This window comes from Sprattus sprattus, assembly GCF_963457725.1.
Source record: "Sprattus sprattus genome assembly, chromosome: 2".
Lineage (NCBI taxonomy): Eukaryota > Metazoa > Chordata > Actinopteri > Clupeiformes > Clupeidae > Sprattus > Sprattus sprattus.
This window is the reverse complement of record NC_137921.1, coordinates 45676551-45690948: the sequence shown is the minus strand read 5'-3', so window position 1 is coordinate 45690948 and position 14398 is coordinate 45676551. Positions and strand designations below refer to the sequence as shown.

At 41.4% G+C, this 14398-nt stretch overlaps 1 protein-coding gene across 1 annotated transcript; it reads left to right on the top strand.

The window, feature by feature from the left end:
• Positions 1-3505: 3505 nt before the first annotated feature.
• On the top strand, positions 3506-5963 carry LOC308382714 (uncharacterized protein; the record flags this gene model as incomplete). The annotated part of the gene is made up of 2 exons (XM_080860243.1): positions 3506-3532; positions 3867-5963. The coding sequence occupies 2 exons, from the start codon at positions 3506-3508 to the stop codon at positions 5961-5963; spliced, it is 2124 nt and encodes a 707-aa protein (XP_080716369.1).
• Between the last annotated feature and the right edge of the window lie 8435 nt (positions 5964-14398).

The following is a 14398-nucleotide window of genomic DNA, read 5'->3' as shown; positions in this document are numbered from 1 at the left end:
TGAATGAAAGGAATGACTCCTCCCCCTTCCCATTTGATAAAAAGAAACAGTTGAGGATGTTCCTGTAGCAAAACAGAGCCTGGAATTAGGTGGGTACTCCGTCTGGAAGTCTAGTTGGTGTAATGGACAGGGTTATCTCCAAAAACCTCTTCCTTGGTGTCCTGCTCATATTACCTCTGCATGGAGTGTTTGACGTACAGGCAAGCCTTTTGACCCCTGGTAAGTATGAGCACATTTGTACCTGTATGAGGCCATCAAAAGGGAATAGGCTTATTCAACTAGTTTTAACAATAGGAAATTGAATTTTAAAAAGCTTCCATGTCACTTTAATTCAATACTGTGCTTTTATTGATCAAAGTTCCTGAATCATGCTCATTGGAGTAACCTGAAGCAAGCAAATTGGCAACCTTGCAAGATAAACAGTATATTAATAAGAGGAGCAAAACATCATCTTTTGGGTTAAACAGGGGAAATGCTTTTTATGTTTATGACATTTATGATGTCTGCCTCTGATTCTCTCTTTTGATATCTAGGGAACCAGATTTTACGCCACAAAGGCAACGCAGACATCCACAATAAAATCCTAGCATTTCTACTGCGGAAAAGCTTGGGGCCAATTGACAGAAATGACGCTATGGGTAAGCTTGCACTATACCTTAGCTATAAGGGCTAGGAACTATCATGGATCATGAATGCAAATATTACAACATTCCGATTGGTACATAATTATACATTATACATATTCCTACAGAATTTGAACTGTCAAGCAAGGGGGAGGACCTGGATGAGGTGACTACGTTAATTTTCTCACAAGAAATGTTTGGATAGGATATGAAATCCCTGAAGACACTATAAAATGAAATTGAGTTTTTGTGAATTGAATGATAGTATTTTCTCCATTACTGTTACGTATCATCTCTTTAGTATAAGGACTTTATTTTTCTTGTTTGAAAGATGTGCAATGACCTCTGAATGCTGTTGACCGATGTTGTGCAATGAACGATGAAGGATACAGTCTTAACTATGCTTCCTGACTTAAAACAGCATGGCCTATTGGCAGAGAGCTTACAGTAAGGCACAGGCTGTTGTTATGCTGACTCAAGGTCTATATATTGACATGATTCACCTGTAGCTGGGTTTAAATTCTGTGATTTTCTGAAATGTGACTCACAGCTGCAGGGGCAGATTATCTCTGAGGCTGATGGAAAAGAACATAGCAAAAGAGGAGAAGGTGAGTGGTGTGTGTGTGTGTGTATGTGTGTGTGTGTGTGTGTGTGTGTGTGTGTGTGTGTGTGTGTGTGTGTGTGTGTGTGTGTGTGTGTGTGTGTGTGTGTGTGTGTGTGTGTGTGTGTGTGTGTGTGTGTGTTTGTGTGTGTGTGTGTGTGTGTGTGTGTGTGTGTGTGTGTGTGTGTGTGTGTGTGTGTGTGTGTGTGTGTGTCATTTTTTTCTGTTTGCTTTCATGTAGATGTTCATGTAGATGTTTGTGTTCAAAATGGATAATAGGAAATAATACAAACACTTTCCCACTTCTCTTTTAGCCTGCTTCTGGAAGTACTGTGTGTGATCACTAAGTCAGAAGACAGATGGACAGCATGAAAAGACACTGGAGATATGGCTCTAAACAAAACATGGAAAAGTGGAACTAGTTCTCAGAAGTTATTATTCATCTATGTGATCATCATTCACTTTCATCAAGTAGCATACATGTGTTATTGCTTCAATAAAACAACATGAGAAATCTTTAAAATTGTATTGTATTTAATGCTGAATTATTGACATTTGTTGGTGGACCATGATATGGCCCTTACTCTGAGAATACCTTTTTTTAATTTTATCTTTTTACACCTGACCACCTGACATAATTTAGTAGGCGATAAACAATTTGCATTCTACGCAGGCAAACCTTTCCTTGAAGTCACAGAGTCTCAAGTATGTACAGTGCAATTCCTTGCGCTGAACTTTACTGGAATGTCTCCCTCTTGTGGTTATACAAAACTGGAACCTGCACTTTCACTCAGGGCTCAAAAAACAAGTTCAAACTACAGTATTATCATGAAAATCTTAGTGTATCTCTTATTGAAAAACGTATTAAATCAGGGAAACATGTTCTATATAAACTCCCATGTTTTAATCATAATCTTTAAGGCAGGGTAGGCGATTTATTTTCAGAAACATTTTTTACATTTCTTGAAATCCTTGTTATATCCAGATAGTAAAGGTTACATTAAATACTCTGACAAAAAAAATAAAAAAAATGGCACACTGCAGGGTTGTAAAAAGTCTGTGCAATCATTTAATTTGACCTTAATGAACTGATTGGATGGCCAACCTTCCTACCTATCTGTGCACCCTCTGCCTGTGCACTTATTGCAAAGTGACCTAAGTCTTCCACAAGGCTAGACAGACATATAGCTGTAAAAGTTTACGAGCTAGTTGCACAAGAATAGCAGAGAAAGTGCAGCCAACATTTCCAGTTCCACCTTTACCTACAACAGCCTATAGCCTACTGTTAAACAAAGCATGATAAAGGTACAAAGGCTTCATACGGAAAGGCCTCCATATTTAACAAACACAAACTCTATGGCACAACCTAGCTAGCTTCTTATGTAGCTTTTGTATTAGCTCAATTCTAATGCTAGTTGACTATGTACTTACACTTGTACACTTATTTGTTTGTTTTTGTAGTTGTGAAAATGAGACGTATGAACGAGACATGAGGTACCGTAGTTGGATATGATTAGCACTGACAATGATTCCCTTCACAACTCTGAACCTCCCTCTCTCTCCTGGACAGGATAATCAGGCAGTGTACGTTCATATGTTTTGGAGAGGTGGTTTATGATTGGTCTGGGATATTTTAAGTGGAATACTTTCAAAATCTAATTTACTCTTGCTGGTTTCTTAAGAATCATTAACCCTATCTTAAATCAATAATTTGTAATCTTTAATTACACAGAACTCCATCAAATGTTTTTGTCTACTGTATTTTCATAATAGAATACTGTTTACCCATTGCTTTGAAGTGCTTAGAGGTACTTTCCATGTAGTGTTTTGAGCTGAGTTGGCCTGTGGTTTTGGCATTGTGGAGTTAGTATGCTATCTTGCATGAACAGTCTTTCTTCCAGGAGTGATGGGAGTAATGACAGTGTCATCTGATTCATAATAGAAACTATTGATACAGTTCAGTGCCTGTCAGAGATCATCTAATGATCTAGAATTTGGATTATCATCACAGTACATGTAAATACACAAGAAAGTGAGAATAAAAAACAGACGAGTAACTCAGAGGCATGCAGAATTATAATTTTCTTCCTGGGCTGGTCCCCTAGTTGGACAGTTGGTTGACGTCCAAAACTCACTAGTCATGCTGTCCATCAGAGCGGATGCAGGCATGCATGTGGTCAAAGTTGGGAAGTTCAATAAACTGCAGATAAGCATGGGAGTTACACATCATCTTCCCGAAGCCTCCCATACAAAACCAAATGTCAACTTCCTCACCCAGTGAATGTTTCTGGTGTGCGATGCTGAGAAGGTGAGAACAATAATGCTGATGTTAGCTGTGACAACAACTTCACAATTATATGCTGGCTAGCTATGACAAAATAATGATTATAATGTAATTCCATAGATAAATCTATATTTTCTATGCATTGCTGTGAGGCACATTATGATAGTCAGGCATTAATAGCATTGGTTAAATCCTAAAATTAGCTTAATGAGTCCTTACTTAATTTGATGCCGGAACTGTTTCAATTAAATTACTTTATTTTCTGCCAAAAGGCATCCAGCTAAAAGAGTTTTGCAATTTCTCCTGTAAGATCCCATACATGGAAAAACATATTCATTTTTTGTTCTCTGCTCTCCAGATTTGCATCATGAGTTTTATGGTTGTTGTGCTATTCACGTTGGGACTTCACTCTGTGTGCTGTAACCCATGCCCCACAAGTTGTTCGTGTAATAAAAAAGGGGCAGTTGAATGCAGAGGGAATATAATGGATATACCCAAAACTTTGTCAGTCCATACTTACCTGCTAATACTGCAGGAAACAAATATCAAGGTCCTTAAGAATCAAGTCCTTCAGCCTCTCATTCTACTCCTCCGTCTGAGCATTGCTAACAGCATTCTGGACACCATACAGCCAGAGGCCTTTAACGTTGCTCCACAGCTTCAGTCTGTCAAGTTATCATCTAACCGTCTCTCAAGCTTCCCACCCGGGGTGTTCCGGAGGCTAACTAATCTTGAGCAACTGCACTTGGATGGAAATCAGATCACGTCAGTTTCACCTGAACTTTTCAAAGGCCTTGGGAACCTGACCGAGCTGGACTTGAGCATGAATAGAATCTCACAGCTAGATAACAACGTGTTCCAGAACCTCCACAGGCTGCGCTTCTTAAACCTTGGGAAAAACTCACTCACACAGTTGCCTCCTAAGATGTTCCATGCCCTCCCATACCTCCAGTTTCTAATCCTATACAATAACCAGTTGGAATCGCTCCTCCCCGGTGCCTTTGATAACCTCAATAACCTCCTGGAGCTCAAGCTCCACAACAATGAAATCAGGAGTATCCCCCCTCAGCTCTTCTGGCATATGGCATACCTGCAGACATTGACTTTGTCTGGAAATCAGCTTCAGACCCTTCCAGAGGAGAGCCTGTACCACCTGCCTCACATGCAGAAGTTAACGCTGTACAATAACCCCCTGGATTTCCTACCAGAACGATTGGTAGGCATCATGACAAAGCTTAAGGAATTGTACTTGTATAGTACATCACTCACCACCGTCCCATGGAACCTGTTTGCCAACATGACTGGGCTATTACGCCTTAATCTCCATTTGAATGACAAGTTGAACTCCTTACCTGAGAACCTCTTCTGCTGTAATCCCAATCTCACAAAGCTGTCTTTGAAGTTAAATCAACTAAAGAGCTTGCATCCCCAACAGTTTAGTCATCTCCCTTACCTTAAAACACTTCTACTAAACAACAATAATCTCCTGTCTCTCCCTGAAGGAATCTTTCATAAATTGGAAAACATTGAGGTGATTGAGTTGCACGAAAACCAGCTCCAGACTCTACCTGGAGATGTGTTTGCCATTTCAAATTTTACACACACTCTCGAAGACATTACACTCGCTGACAACCCATGGAACTGTTCATGTAGTATCCTGGATTTCGCAACATGGATTAGAAATAACCCAAGTTTGGTCAGGGACAAAGAACCAGTAAGATGCCAGGAACCTCTCCACTTGCAGAATGTCACTCTGGGGTCCCTGAGTCAAGGTTATCTTTTGTGTGAACCAACTTCGAAAGTGATGACCACAGTGGTCCCCCTAAACACAGTGGTCCCAGTAACCACAGTGGTCCCCCTAACCACAGTGGTCCCCCTAAACGCAGTGGTCCCCCTAACCACAGTGGTTCCACTAATTCCAGTGACGGAGCAAAATACAGAGACCACCACAACTATACCAACAGCAGCCCCAGCATCTGTTCATAGGGCATCCACATCTGCGGCTCCATCAAAGCTTATTCCCAGGTTGAGTTCAGAGCATTCAACTATCGCTCCTACACCCCCCTCAACTGTCACTCTGCTTGATATGCCAATACTAGTAACAAACTTAGTTAATCTCATCCATGCCTCCGAAGAGAATGGAGCTCTCCTGGCATTCACACCGACCATCTCAGACATGAAAGGCCACCAGGTTGTCATTGAAAACGGACCCGACATTGTCCACAACAACCGGCACCGGGGATGGGTGTACCTGTGGACGGTCCCGCCCAGCGGAGCCTACAGTGACTTCCTGATGACTATCCATGTCATCATGCTGGTGGTGGGCGTGGCATTGATCATGGCCAGTGTGTACACCTTCTACCGACTGACCAAGGTGATGTGTAGTCTGGCATCAGACAGTGGATGCAAGATTCCAATGTTAAGGGGGAAGAAAAGAAAAGAACAGATGCTTTAAATCAGACCATAGCTTAATCAGTGTTTTTTTTTCTGTGTCTTTCAGGACCTGTGTTTGTGCTTATTTTTGGTGTAAACATGCTTGATTATTTTGGGGTATTTTCAGAATTTGGATAGGGTGCATCATAACATTAAGGATTAGATCACAATCTAAATTTACATCCTAAATTAATTTCTCCGATGTAATTGCTAGAATGGCCAGAGTTGTTTTATGCCTGTCTGTAGTGCCTGATGCTGCAAATGCTAATTTTAAAATGATGTTGTCTTGTCACATTTATTTTATAATAATGTAATGGTTAGTTTCTTCTACATTTAGCACAGGATGTATTTACATAACCATATTCAAACTTATTCTATAGAAGTACAGTTCACTGATTTTACAATACATATTTCTAAATGTATTTGTAAATATATTTGTAAACAACGAAAAGCTAAATGAATGGGCTTTTGTGTATTATTGATGTAAGAATAAAAAATGCTAAATGTGTTTCTACTCTTAAAGACATGATTCAATGCAGTGAAATAACTAACTCATTCCAGTATTATTCAGAATTTACTAACTGCTTTTCAAATTAAAAACATAGATATAGTACAGACAAAATAGTCTAACTGCTGCCACCTGGTGGTGTGGGACTGCACTCTCAAACAGAGAGAACAGACATTGAAGTATCATCTTTTTAACTATTGGAACCGAATTGAAATTAAATGGGAAAAAAGCATTAATGGACTCATTAATGGATTTACACAATCATTATCCTCTACTATATCCTGAGATAGGAGTTGTCATGTGTTTTGCACTTGTGTGCAGGGCGTTTTAAGGGACCACCATCTGCATAATTATACCATCAACAACATATCCAATCTGCAATATCTTTTAATGCAATTTCATTGGATATTATGATGTATTTGGTGATATTGAAATGTTTCACCTACAGAGCTCCTTATGGACACAATTTCCAAAGAGTGTGGTAGCGTGTCAAATTCCGTGACGTTTGTACCTTTGCGTCACAAGATAGTGGTTAGTGAAGTGTGTTGCCACCAGATGTCATCGTTGGAGACAGCCCGAGGGTCTTCTGCATCTTTGCAGCCTGCCAGTGGGACTGCGGCATTGCCACTGACAGCCTGGAGGGTCTTCTGCCACTTTGCTGCCCACTTGCGGGCTCTCTGTGCCTCTGCCACAATCTTGGGGTCCCCATGTCGCTGGCAATCGCCTAAGAGTTCTTGGTACCACAGCTCAGCGGAAGTGCTTCCATCTTATTCACTTTTCCAGCACTAACGTTTCAGAGATGGGACTGTGTCCTCTTGCCCTCCATGGTTCCTGATGATTGCCAGGCTTGTGGTGGTGCTGGGGATGACTGGTCCTAATCATCTCCCCAACACCACAGGGACTTTGACGGATTGTTTTCCTGCCTTCCACTGTTCTACAGGCCTGTGCCATTAACAGGGCTTATGAGGGTACTGTTGGCAACCGTGCCTGATCGCCATCTCTCGATCATTCTGGGAACTTTTGTGTGGTTACAGCCAACCAATCATAATGCTTTGTGTGTGGGATGGAAGTTGCACTAATATAGTGGCATTGGAGGTAACATGGTGTATGAGGCACAGCCTTGCCTTTAAAACTGTCGTCAGTCCATATCCCTCGTCCGGAATTTTTTTTTTTTTGTAGGGTGTGTTTACATTTGATTTAAAAAAAAATGTACTGCATTCCTTTTACTTACATGATATTATTGCTGAGGTCTTCTAGAATATATAATCAGATATTCCATTTGTTTTTAGTTAAGGAAAATGTACAAAAACATCAAGGCATGTCAGACAACTTAGAAAAGTCTAAAAGGCATTGGACTGTAGAGGGTCTCTGTGTCTGCCTCCATTCTTCCGGGGTATTTCACCACACCATGTATCTGCAGGGACAAATTACCCGGTTGCCGTACCTAGTTCAGTCAATGAAACACATTCTCACTGACCACTGTTTGGTTTTTCTTCTTTTCTTTTTGCCTACGCTTTCATTTCAAGTAGTTTGACAGGGAGATGTGTTTCACTGTGTTATCGCTCTTTTGCCTAATTATGAAGCACCTAGCAAGCTAACAGTAAGAGCGCCCTGTAGGGGATTTCATTGTTGTCTCCTGCACAAAATCATAGATTTCAAGGGGGCTCTCACGGAATTGTCGTTGCTGTGGTTACCAGCTGTCCTCGGGGGCCCGCTTCCTGCTTAGCCTCCCCTGTCACAACACCCCCAATGTGTGGCCAAACAGACAAGTAGGTATTATTTTGAATCCAATAACAGCAGGACTCCAAAAACAGCACCTCAGCGATTACAGGATACAGGACTCAAGCACTAACTTCATATCTGCTGTGACTAAAGCAATATGAACATAGCAGAAATTTGAGCTGTATTGACTTATTCCCTTCAGTTCCTGAGACACAAGCTAGGAACTTTTTGTGCTGAGTTTGTTGATAGAACTCAATGAAACTGCCACACCTGCCACTCCTTGTTATGACTCAACGTGAGTAAGGTAATAATTCACCTAGTTCTTGCACACTCATCACAAGTAATATTCCATCTGAGATGCCATCCTGCTCGGGGAAATCAAGACATAGCTGCCATTGTTCAACAGATATGTTTTTTTTTGGCACATTTGATACTTGCATACTTCTGAACATATGGCTAAATAAGTCACACAGAAACTAACAAAGAAAAGTTTTTGCCAGTCTCTTGCGTTATCCAATGATCAAACAACTGTCAACTGAGCAATTATTGACCCTGTTCACTTCACTGGAAAAAGGAAGGGATATTCTCCAAGAAGAAACAGAGAAGCAAAGTGTCAGATGTGCTTCAGTGGTATTTCGACACATGATAGTTTACTTAAAGACATAACTGAAGTGTACTTAAAGATTTTACACCCTGTCTAAAACCCTCCTCTAGAAAGAGTGGTGTACGTATTTCTGCACTTCCATGAGTTGGTGGACTGACTTGAGTGATTGTACTGAATTTTCCACAACAAAATATTATTCCTCTTACAGTAATGACGTATCTTTTCACCACATTCTCTCTTTACATGTGTATATTACTTTTGACTTTGCCAATGACTGCTTTGACTAACTAACCCTAAAAGAACATGATACTTTAAATGGATTGTGGCGAGTGTCCTTACTACAGGTATCACTGTGTGGTACAGTAGCGCCACACTATGGGAGAGGGGGGTTCTCCAGAGGACTTTTAAATCTCCACAGGGGACCATAGGAGCACAGCTGCCCCTCGTGGACACTCTGTTCACCCCCCTGCTGCAGGGACAAACTGCAGGCCATTCTCAGAGATCCCTGGACACTCTATGCTTAGGTGGAGAAAATCCAGACACCAGCTAAGATACCGACCAGAGAGGATCAGAACAAACTGGTAGCGCTTCAACAACAGTTTCTTCCCAGCGGCTGTCAGACTACTTGTGAAAGACATTCAGGCTGGAATGAAATACCTTGCCCCCAGTCAAAACTCCTCCGACAATGTGATAATAGACTGATAGCACCTGCCCCCTCAACACACACATACACACACACACACACACACACACACACACACACACACACACACACACACACACACACACACACACTTATATTATAAGTATATTATACAATTTATACTTTTTTGTCTGTGTATGTGTGTCTTTCATTATTATTATTTAGTTGTTTTTGAATGCATACGTAACTGAGAGATCCTCACAAGAGTTCCAATTCCCTTGTACACCTGTACCTCAGCAAATGGCAAAAAAAGTATTTGGCTCTTGAGCCTTAAAGCCTTGGATTGCACAAATATCAGAACAAGCCAGCAAATGTCTTTGCAATTAATCATTCATAACATGCTTGGTGGTTGTGATGGACTGGTCCCATTGGCATCCATAAACCTGCAGGAACATGCCCCGAACGTCAGAGTGCCTCACTCTAACCGAGCAGTGAAATACTGCACACTAGAAATGTAGTGCAATACACAGAAATCATTCAGAGCTGACCAGGCAAACACAAAACAGCTATGCCAAAATGCCTAAGCTACTGTTTTCAATGACAAGGATCCACAAATTCAACAACCTCATCCCCAGTGGATGGAAGACAAGAAAGTAAGATTGATGTTTTGGGGGAGCACAATGTGAGAGTAAAGATTTTGAGTAGAACAGGGATTGACATTACAGGACAAGAATGAGGATAGAAAGCAAGGCAGATTAAACTGTGTTGTACACTGTGAATAGATCATGTTCTCTCTGTAATGTTATATATGTGAGGAAACAAGAGCAACAAAGACATAATGAGAGAGGAAAAATGATCTTCAGTTAGCTAGTGAAATGACAATTGGTTCTGTTATACTGCATAGACCTCAACTCAGCTTTAAATGTCCATTTGTGTATCGCCAGTGGTTAAACCTTTATTACAAAGTAGCTCTTCTGGGCACCTAGAAAACTTCCCATACAGGGTAAGTCCCTTAAATCACACTGTGTGAAGTTTAATCAGAAAATGGACTGACCTTTCACTGTTGACCGTCACAGGTTTAATGTTCTGCTGAGAAGAAAGGGGCAGAAAAACAATATTAAGTGCACCCTGGTGCGTAAAATTACAGAAAACTCCGACCGTGTCGACAGGTGAGTTACAAAGAAGCCAACAGGAACAAAACTTCTGTGTCCTCCTGTCATATACAGTTCAGAACAACAGTTCTCAACCACAGAGCTGAAACAAACTTCCCATTTCCTATTATTTATGTGATTTCTTTTGATGTGGCAGGTCTACCAAATGTCAAAGTGAGGACAACGCCTCTCTGGGAGAGCTATTGAAGAACAAATGTGACTGAATACTTCAATGACAACAATCAATCACTTTTATGTCTGTTTATGTCTTTCTTTGTTAACCATCACTTGTATGCACTCATCGCCTCCCTCACTACAGATTACCTTGCAGCCTTCAGGGAATTTCTCCAGTCTGAGTTCAGCGAGGAAAACATTGAGTTTTGGCTGGCGTGTAGAGAATACAGAGAGTCCACAGCACCGGCCCACCGCTTCCTGAGGGCAACTGACATCTACCAGGAGTTCCTCCATCCAATGGCTGTGAAAGAGGTCAGGCAAACAAAGGAAATCAAGCTCTTCCTTCACTCTATGTAAATTCGTAGAGACTTCATGGCATCTAAAAATGACTGAATAATGGCTGAGTGATCTGAATACAAATCTGGGCGTTTGGGATTAGGCTAATGTAAACGGATGTAAGATAATGCTGAGTGATACGTGGTGAAGCATATGCACATACTAAAGTAAGAGCTGCCAGATACCTAACTTCCAGTAACTTGCCACCATGGCACAAACATTTTTGTTGGTATTTGTGGTATGTTTTAGTATTTTAGGGCACCATCATCAGGGCTTCCACCATCATTATTTCATGACAAAATGTTTATGCTGGTTCTTCAAAATGTATATAGGTGGTTTTACATATTTAGAATATTGACATGTTTCATTTCCAAACTGGTTAACGGCTGTCTAATGAGACCCACGCAATATCACTCATGGTGACTTCCCTGGATTTGACCCACAGGTCAACATTGATCAGTGCACACGGGACAAGGTCAAAAGGTCGATTGTCGAGACCACCCCGTGGTGTTTTGACGAGGCTGAGATCCACGTGCTCAGACTGATGGAGAGCGACTCCTGGCCGAGGTTCCTGCGCTCCAGTGCCTGTGGGCGTCTCAGAACAGAGGGCCTTATCTGGCTTTAACCTATGAGAGCTAGTAACATTTATTCAGCGACACTCCAACACTCATCACAGAGTTTTCAGGCAGCAGCAAACAGGCCGCATGAGGAAGGAAGTCAGTGGATGACACACAGGGGACCGGAGGAAATGACGGTGCTACAGAAAGCAAAATAACCGTCTGCAGTATGCAAGCCAGGGCCTTATCACAGATCTCGGCTATAGATGGAATGGTTGTGACATTTGCCTTTGCTTATCATCTCTGGCCCTCCTCCGTTATGCCAAATGCTTGACTTTCCGGCAAACACACTGAGGTGCAGTGTTACACAGAAGGCCCCATGGCTTGGTGATATACTATGGCTTTACTTTTTACAGGCTCCTCAGATATTCACACTTTCCTTTAGCTATGTATTTAGAATGAGTTTAATTTCCCGTATACATTTAATCTACCAAACCAATCCTTTGATCTTTATCAGAAATAAATTGACAAATGGTTATTTTTAAAAAGGTCTTGTGATGCTTACAAAATCGAGTTCAGATGACAATTTTCCATGGCTTTCATACTTTTTGGTCACATGACTGATGCCAGCTAACTGATGTTAAACAGAGGCGTTAAGGGGGGCGACACCATCACGAAATGGGAAAATTGGCGGCATCAACCTTTGACACTGTTCCGTAAAAATGACATCTTCTGGTGAGTGAAGAGCCTATAAAAGGAAATCTTAAGGATCTAAAAATAAATGTCAGACTGACCTAAAATTCCACCCACAGATTTAATGTCATCAGGGCACCAAGGCATGGATAATCTCTCTGAATGTGCCTCCTTGTTAGGAAAGCCATGGCACAAGCATTATTTTTCACGGGCGCTGTAACAAATGTTTCTATGCTTCCACTTGATGAGTGCAAAAATGTTTGTTGCCCAAAACAAAGGAGTTATTTATTGTGTTTAGCATGAAATAAACAGCTTGATTAAAGTGCATTTTTGAGATGACTGGGTGTGCTTTTTGTGCGTTTTTCAATCAGAACAATTGTGTCATGGGCTTTATTTCTGTTTCTCCATATAAATATAGTGTGTGATTAATCATGGGTCGGATTAATCATGTGCCGGTATCCTCCTCATTGAGATCAAAGCAATAAATATATCTCCTCAATACATGGACCCCACCATGGCCACAATCTCAAAATTCCTATTTTGTTTGAAATAATAATTTCACAAATATATAATAATAATAAGAGGATAATAATACATATATATTGATTGATAATATACACATAGTCGTCTGGTGACACCACAGACAGAGCCTGAGTAGAGGGCCCACTGTGCTGTACTGTTGTTCGTGGCTTCAGGTTTCCTCTGTCCCAACCATAAGGGTAGTAGGCTTTCTCAGTCTGATTCAGAGCTGATTGTCAGCTGAGAGCACGCAAAAGGAACTGCGTCTGAGGTGTTTGGTCAACTCCTTCAAAGCGGTGGATGAACGTCAAAGTACAAACTGTGTTGTGGAACACACGCGACAGGATCCAACTTGGTGACGGAGGTTGCCTTCCTTGCAAACGGCCCACACCATGTGCCGTCAACCAGCTGAGCCATCAGCCACACACAGCCTGCTCGTGTTTTCCCTAAACCACAACCGTTGCCATGGCAAACAAAGGAGGAAATGAACAAGTCACAAAGTACAACTTCAGCTTCTCTGTCTGAAGCTCAGAATTACTCAGGGTCCCTCACTCAGAGAGAGAGAGAGAGAGAGAGAGAGTAAGAGGTAGAGAGAGAGAGAGAGGGAGACAGAGAGAGAGAGAGAGAGAGAGAGAGAGAGAGAGAGAGAGAGAGAGAGAGAGAGAGAGCAATGATGGTATTGGTCAGTGTTGGTTTTTTTTCTCTTGATTTTTCTCTTGATGTTCCCCTGAAAATGTGAGCTGTCTATATGTGGAAGTAATGAGTGTCCATTGCTAATGGTTGAATGCATGTGGCCATCTTTGGGCAAGTTTGGAAAGAACAGGTTGGCCTCAGATCTGACACGGCATGACAGACAGGAGATTACTGCCCAGGTGTGAGAAAAACTCACTCTGCCATACAACATCAAGATCACATGTAATAACAGCACATGTACAAGAGAAAAATATAAAAACATAAAGTAATAGATTTTATGATATTTTCAGGTTAGTATATGTTGATATACAGCCCTGTGAAATGGCAGAGTAGATAATATTGCACATCTTTTCACTTTCATAAGCAAAGCTTTATAAAAGGTGAAAGACAAAAAATGCAACAGGTAAAAAGAGCTAGGCTTCTTCATTTGCTGCTTGAAGGTTTATGTACTCTCCAAAACATGAAAAGGAAGATGCCGAGCCCTCTGACAACGTGAACATTAGTGTTAGACAAAGGTGTCCATAAGTGGCTTTCATCAGAAACAGATAAAATGTGTATGAGAGAGAGAGGGGGGGGGGGGGGGGGGCGGGGCAGAGAGAGAGAGAGAAAGAGAGAGAGAGAGAGAGAGAGAGAGCGAAAGAGAGAGCGAGAAAGAGAGAGAGACTTCCTCTTTTTGCTGTGGTTCGTCAAGCACCAGTAAGTGATGTTCATTACCAACTGCTAGCTATTGTGATACTGGATATAAAAGGGGAGCAGGAGGCAGGCGACAGACCTGTACACCAACAACAGACACAGCATGACTTCAGTCAGGACCACGCGCTGGTGGATTTAAACGCACAAGCCCTTCTCTCCCTAAC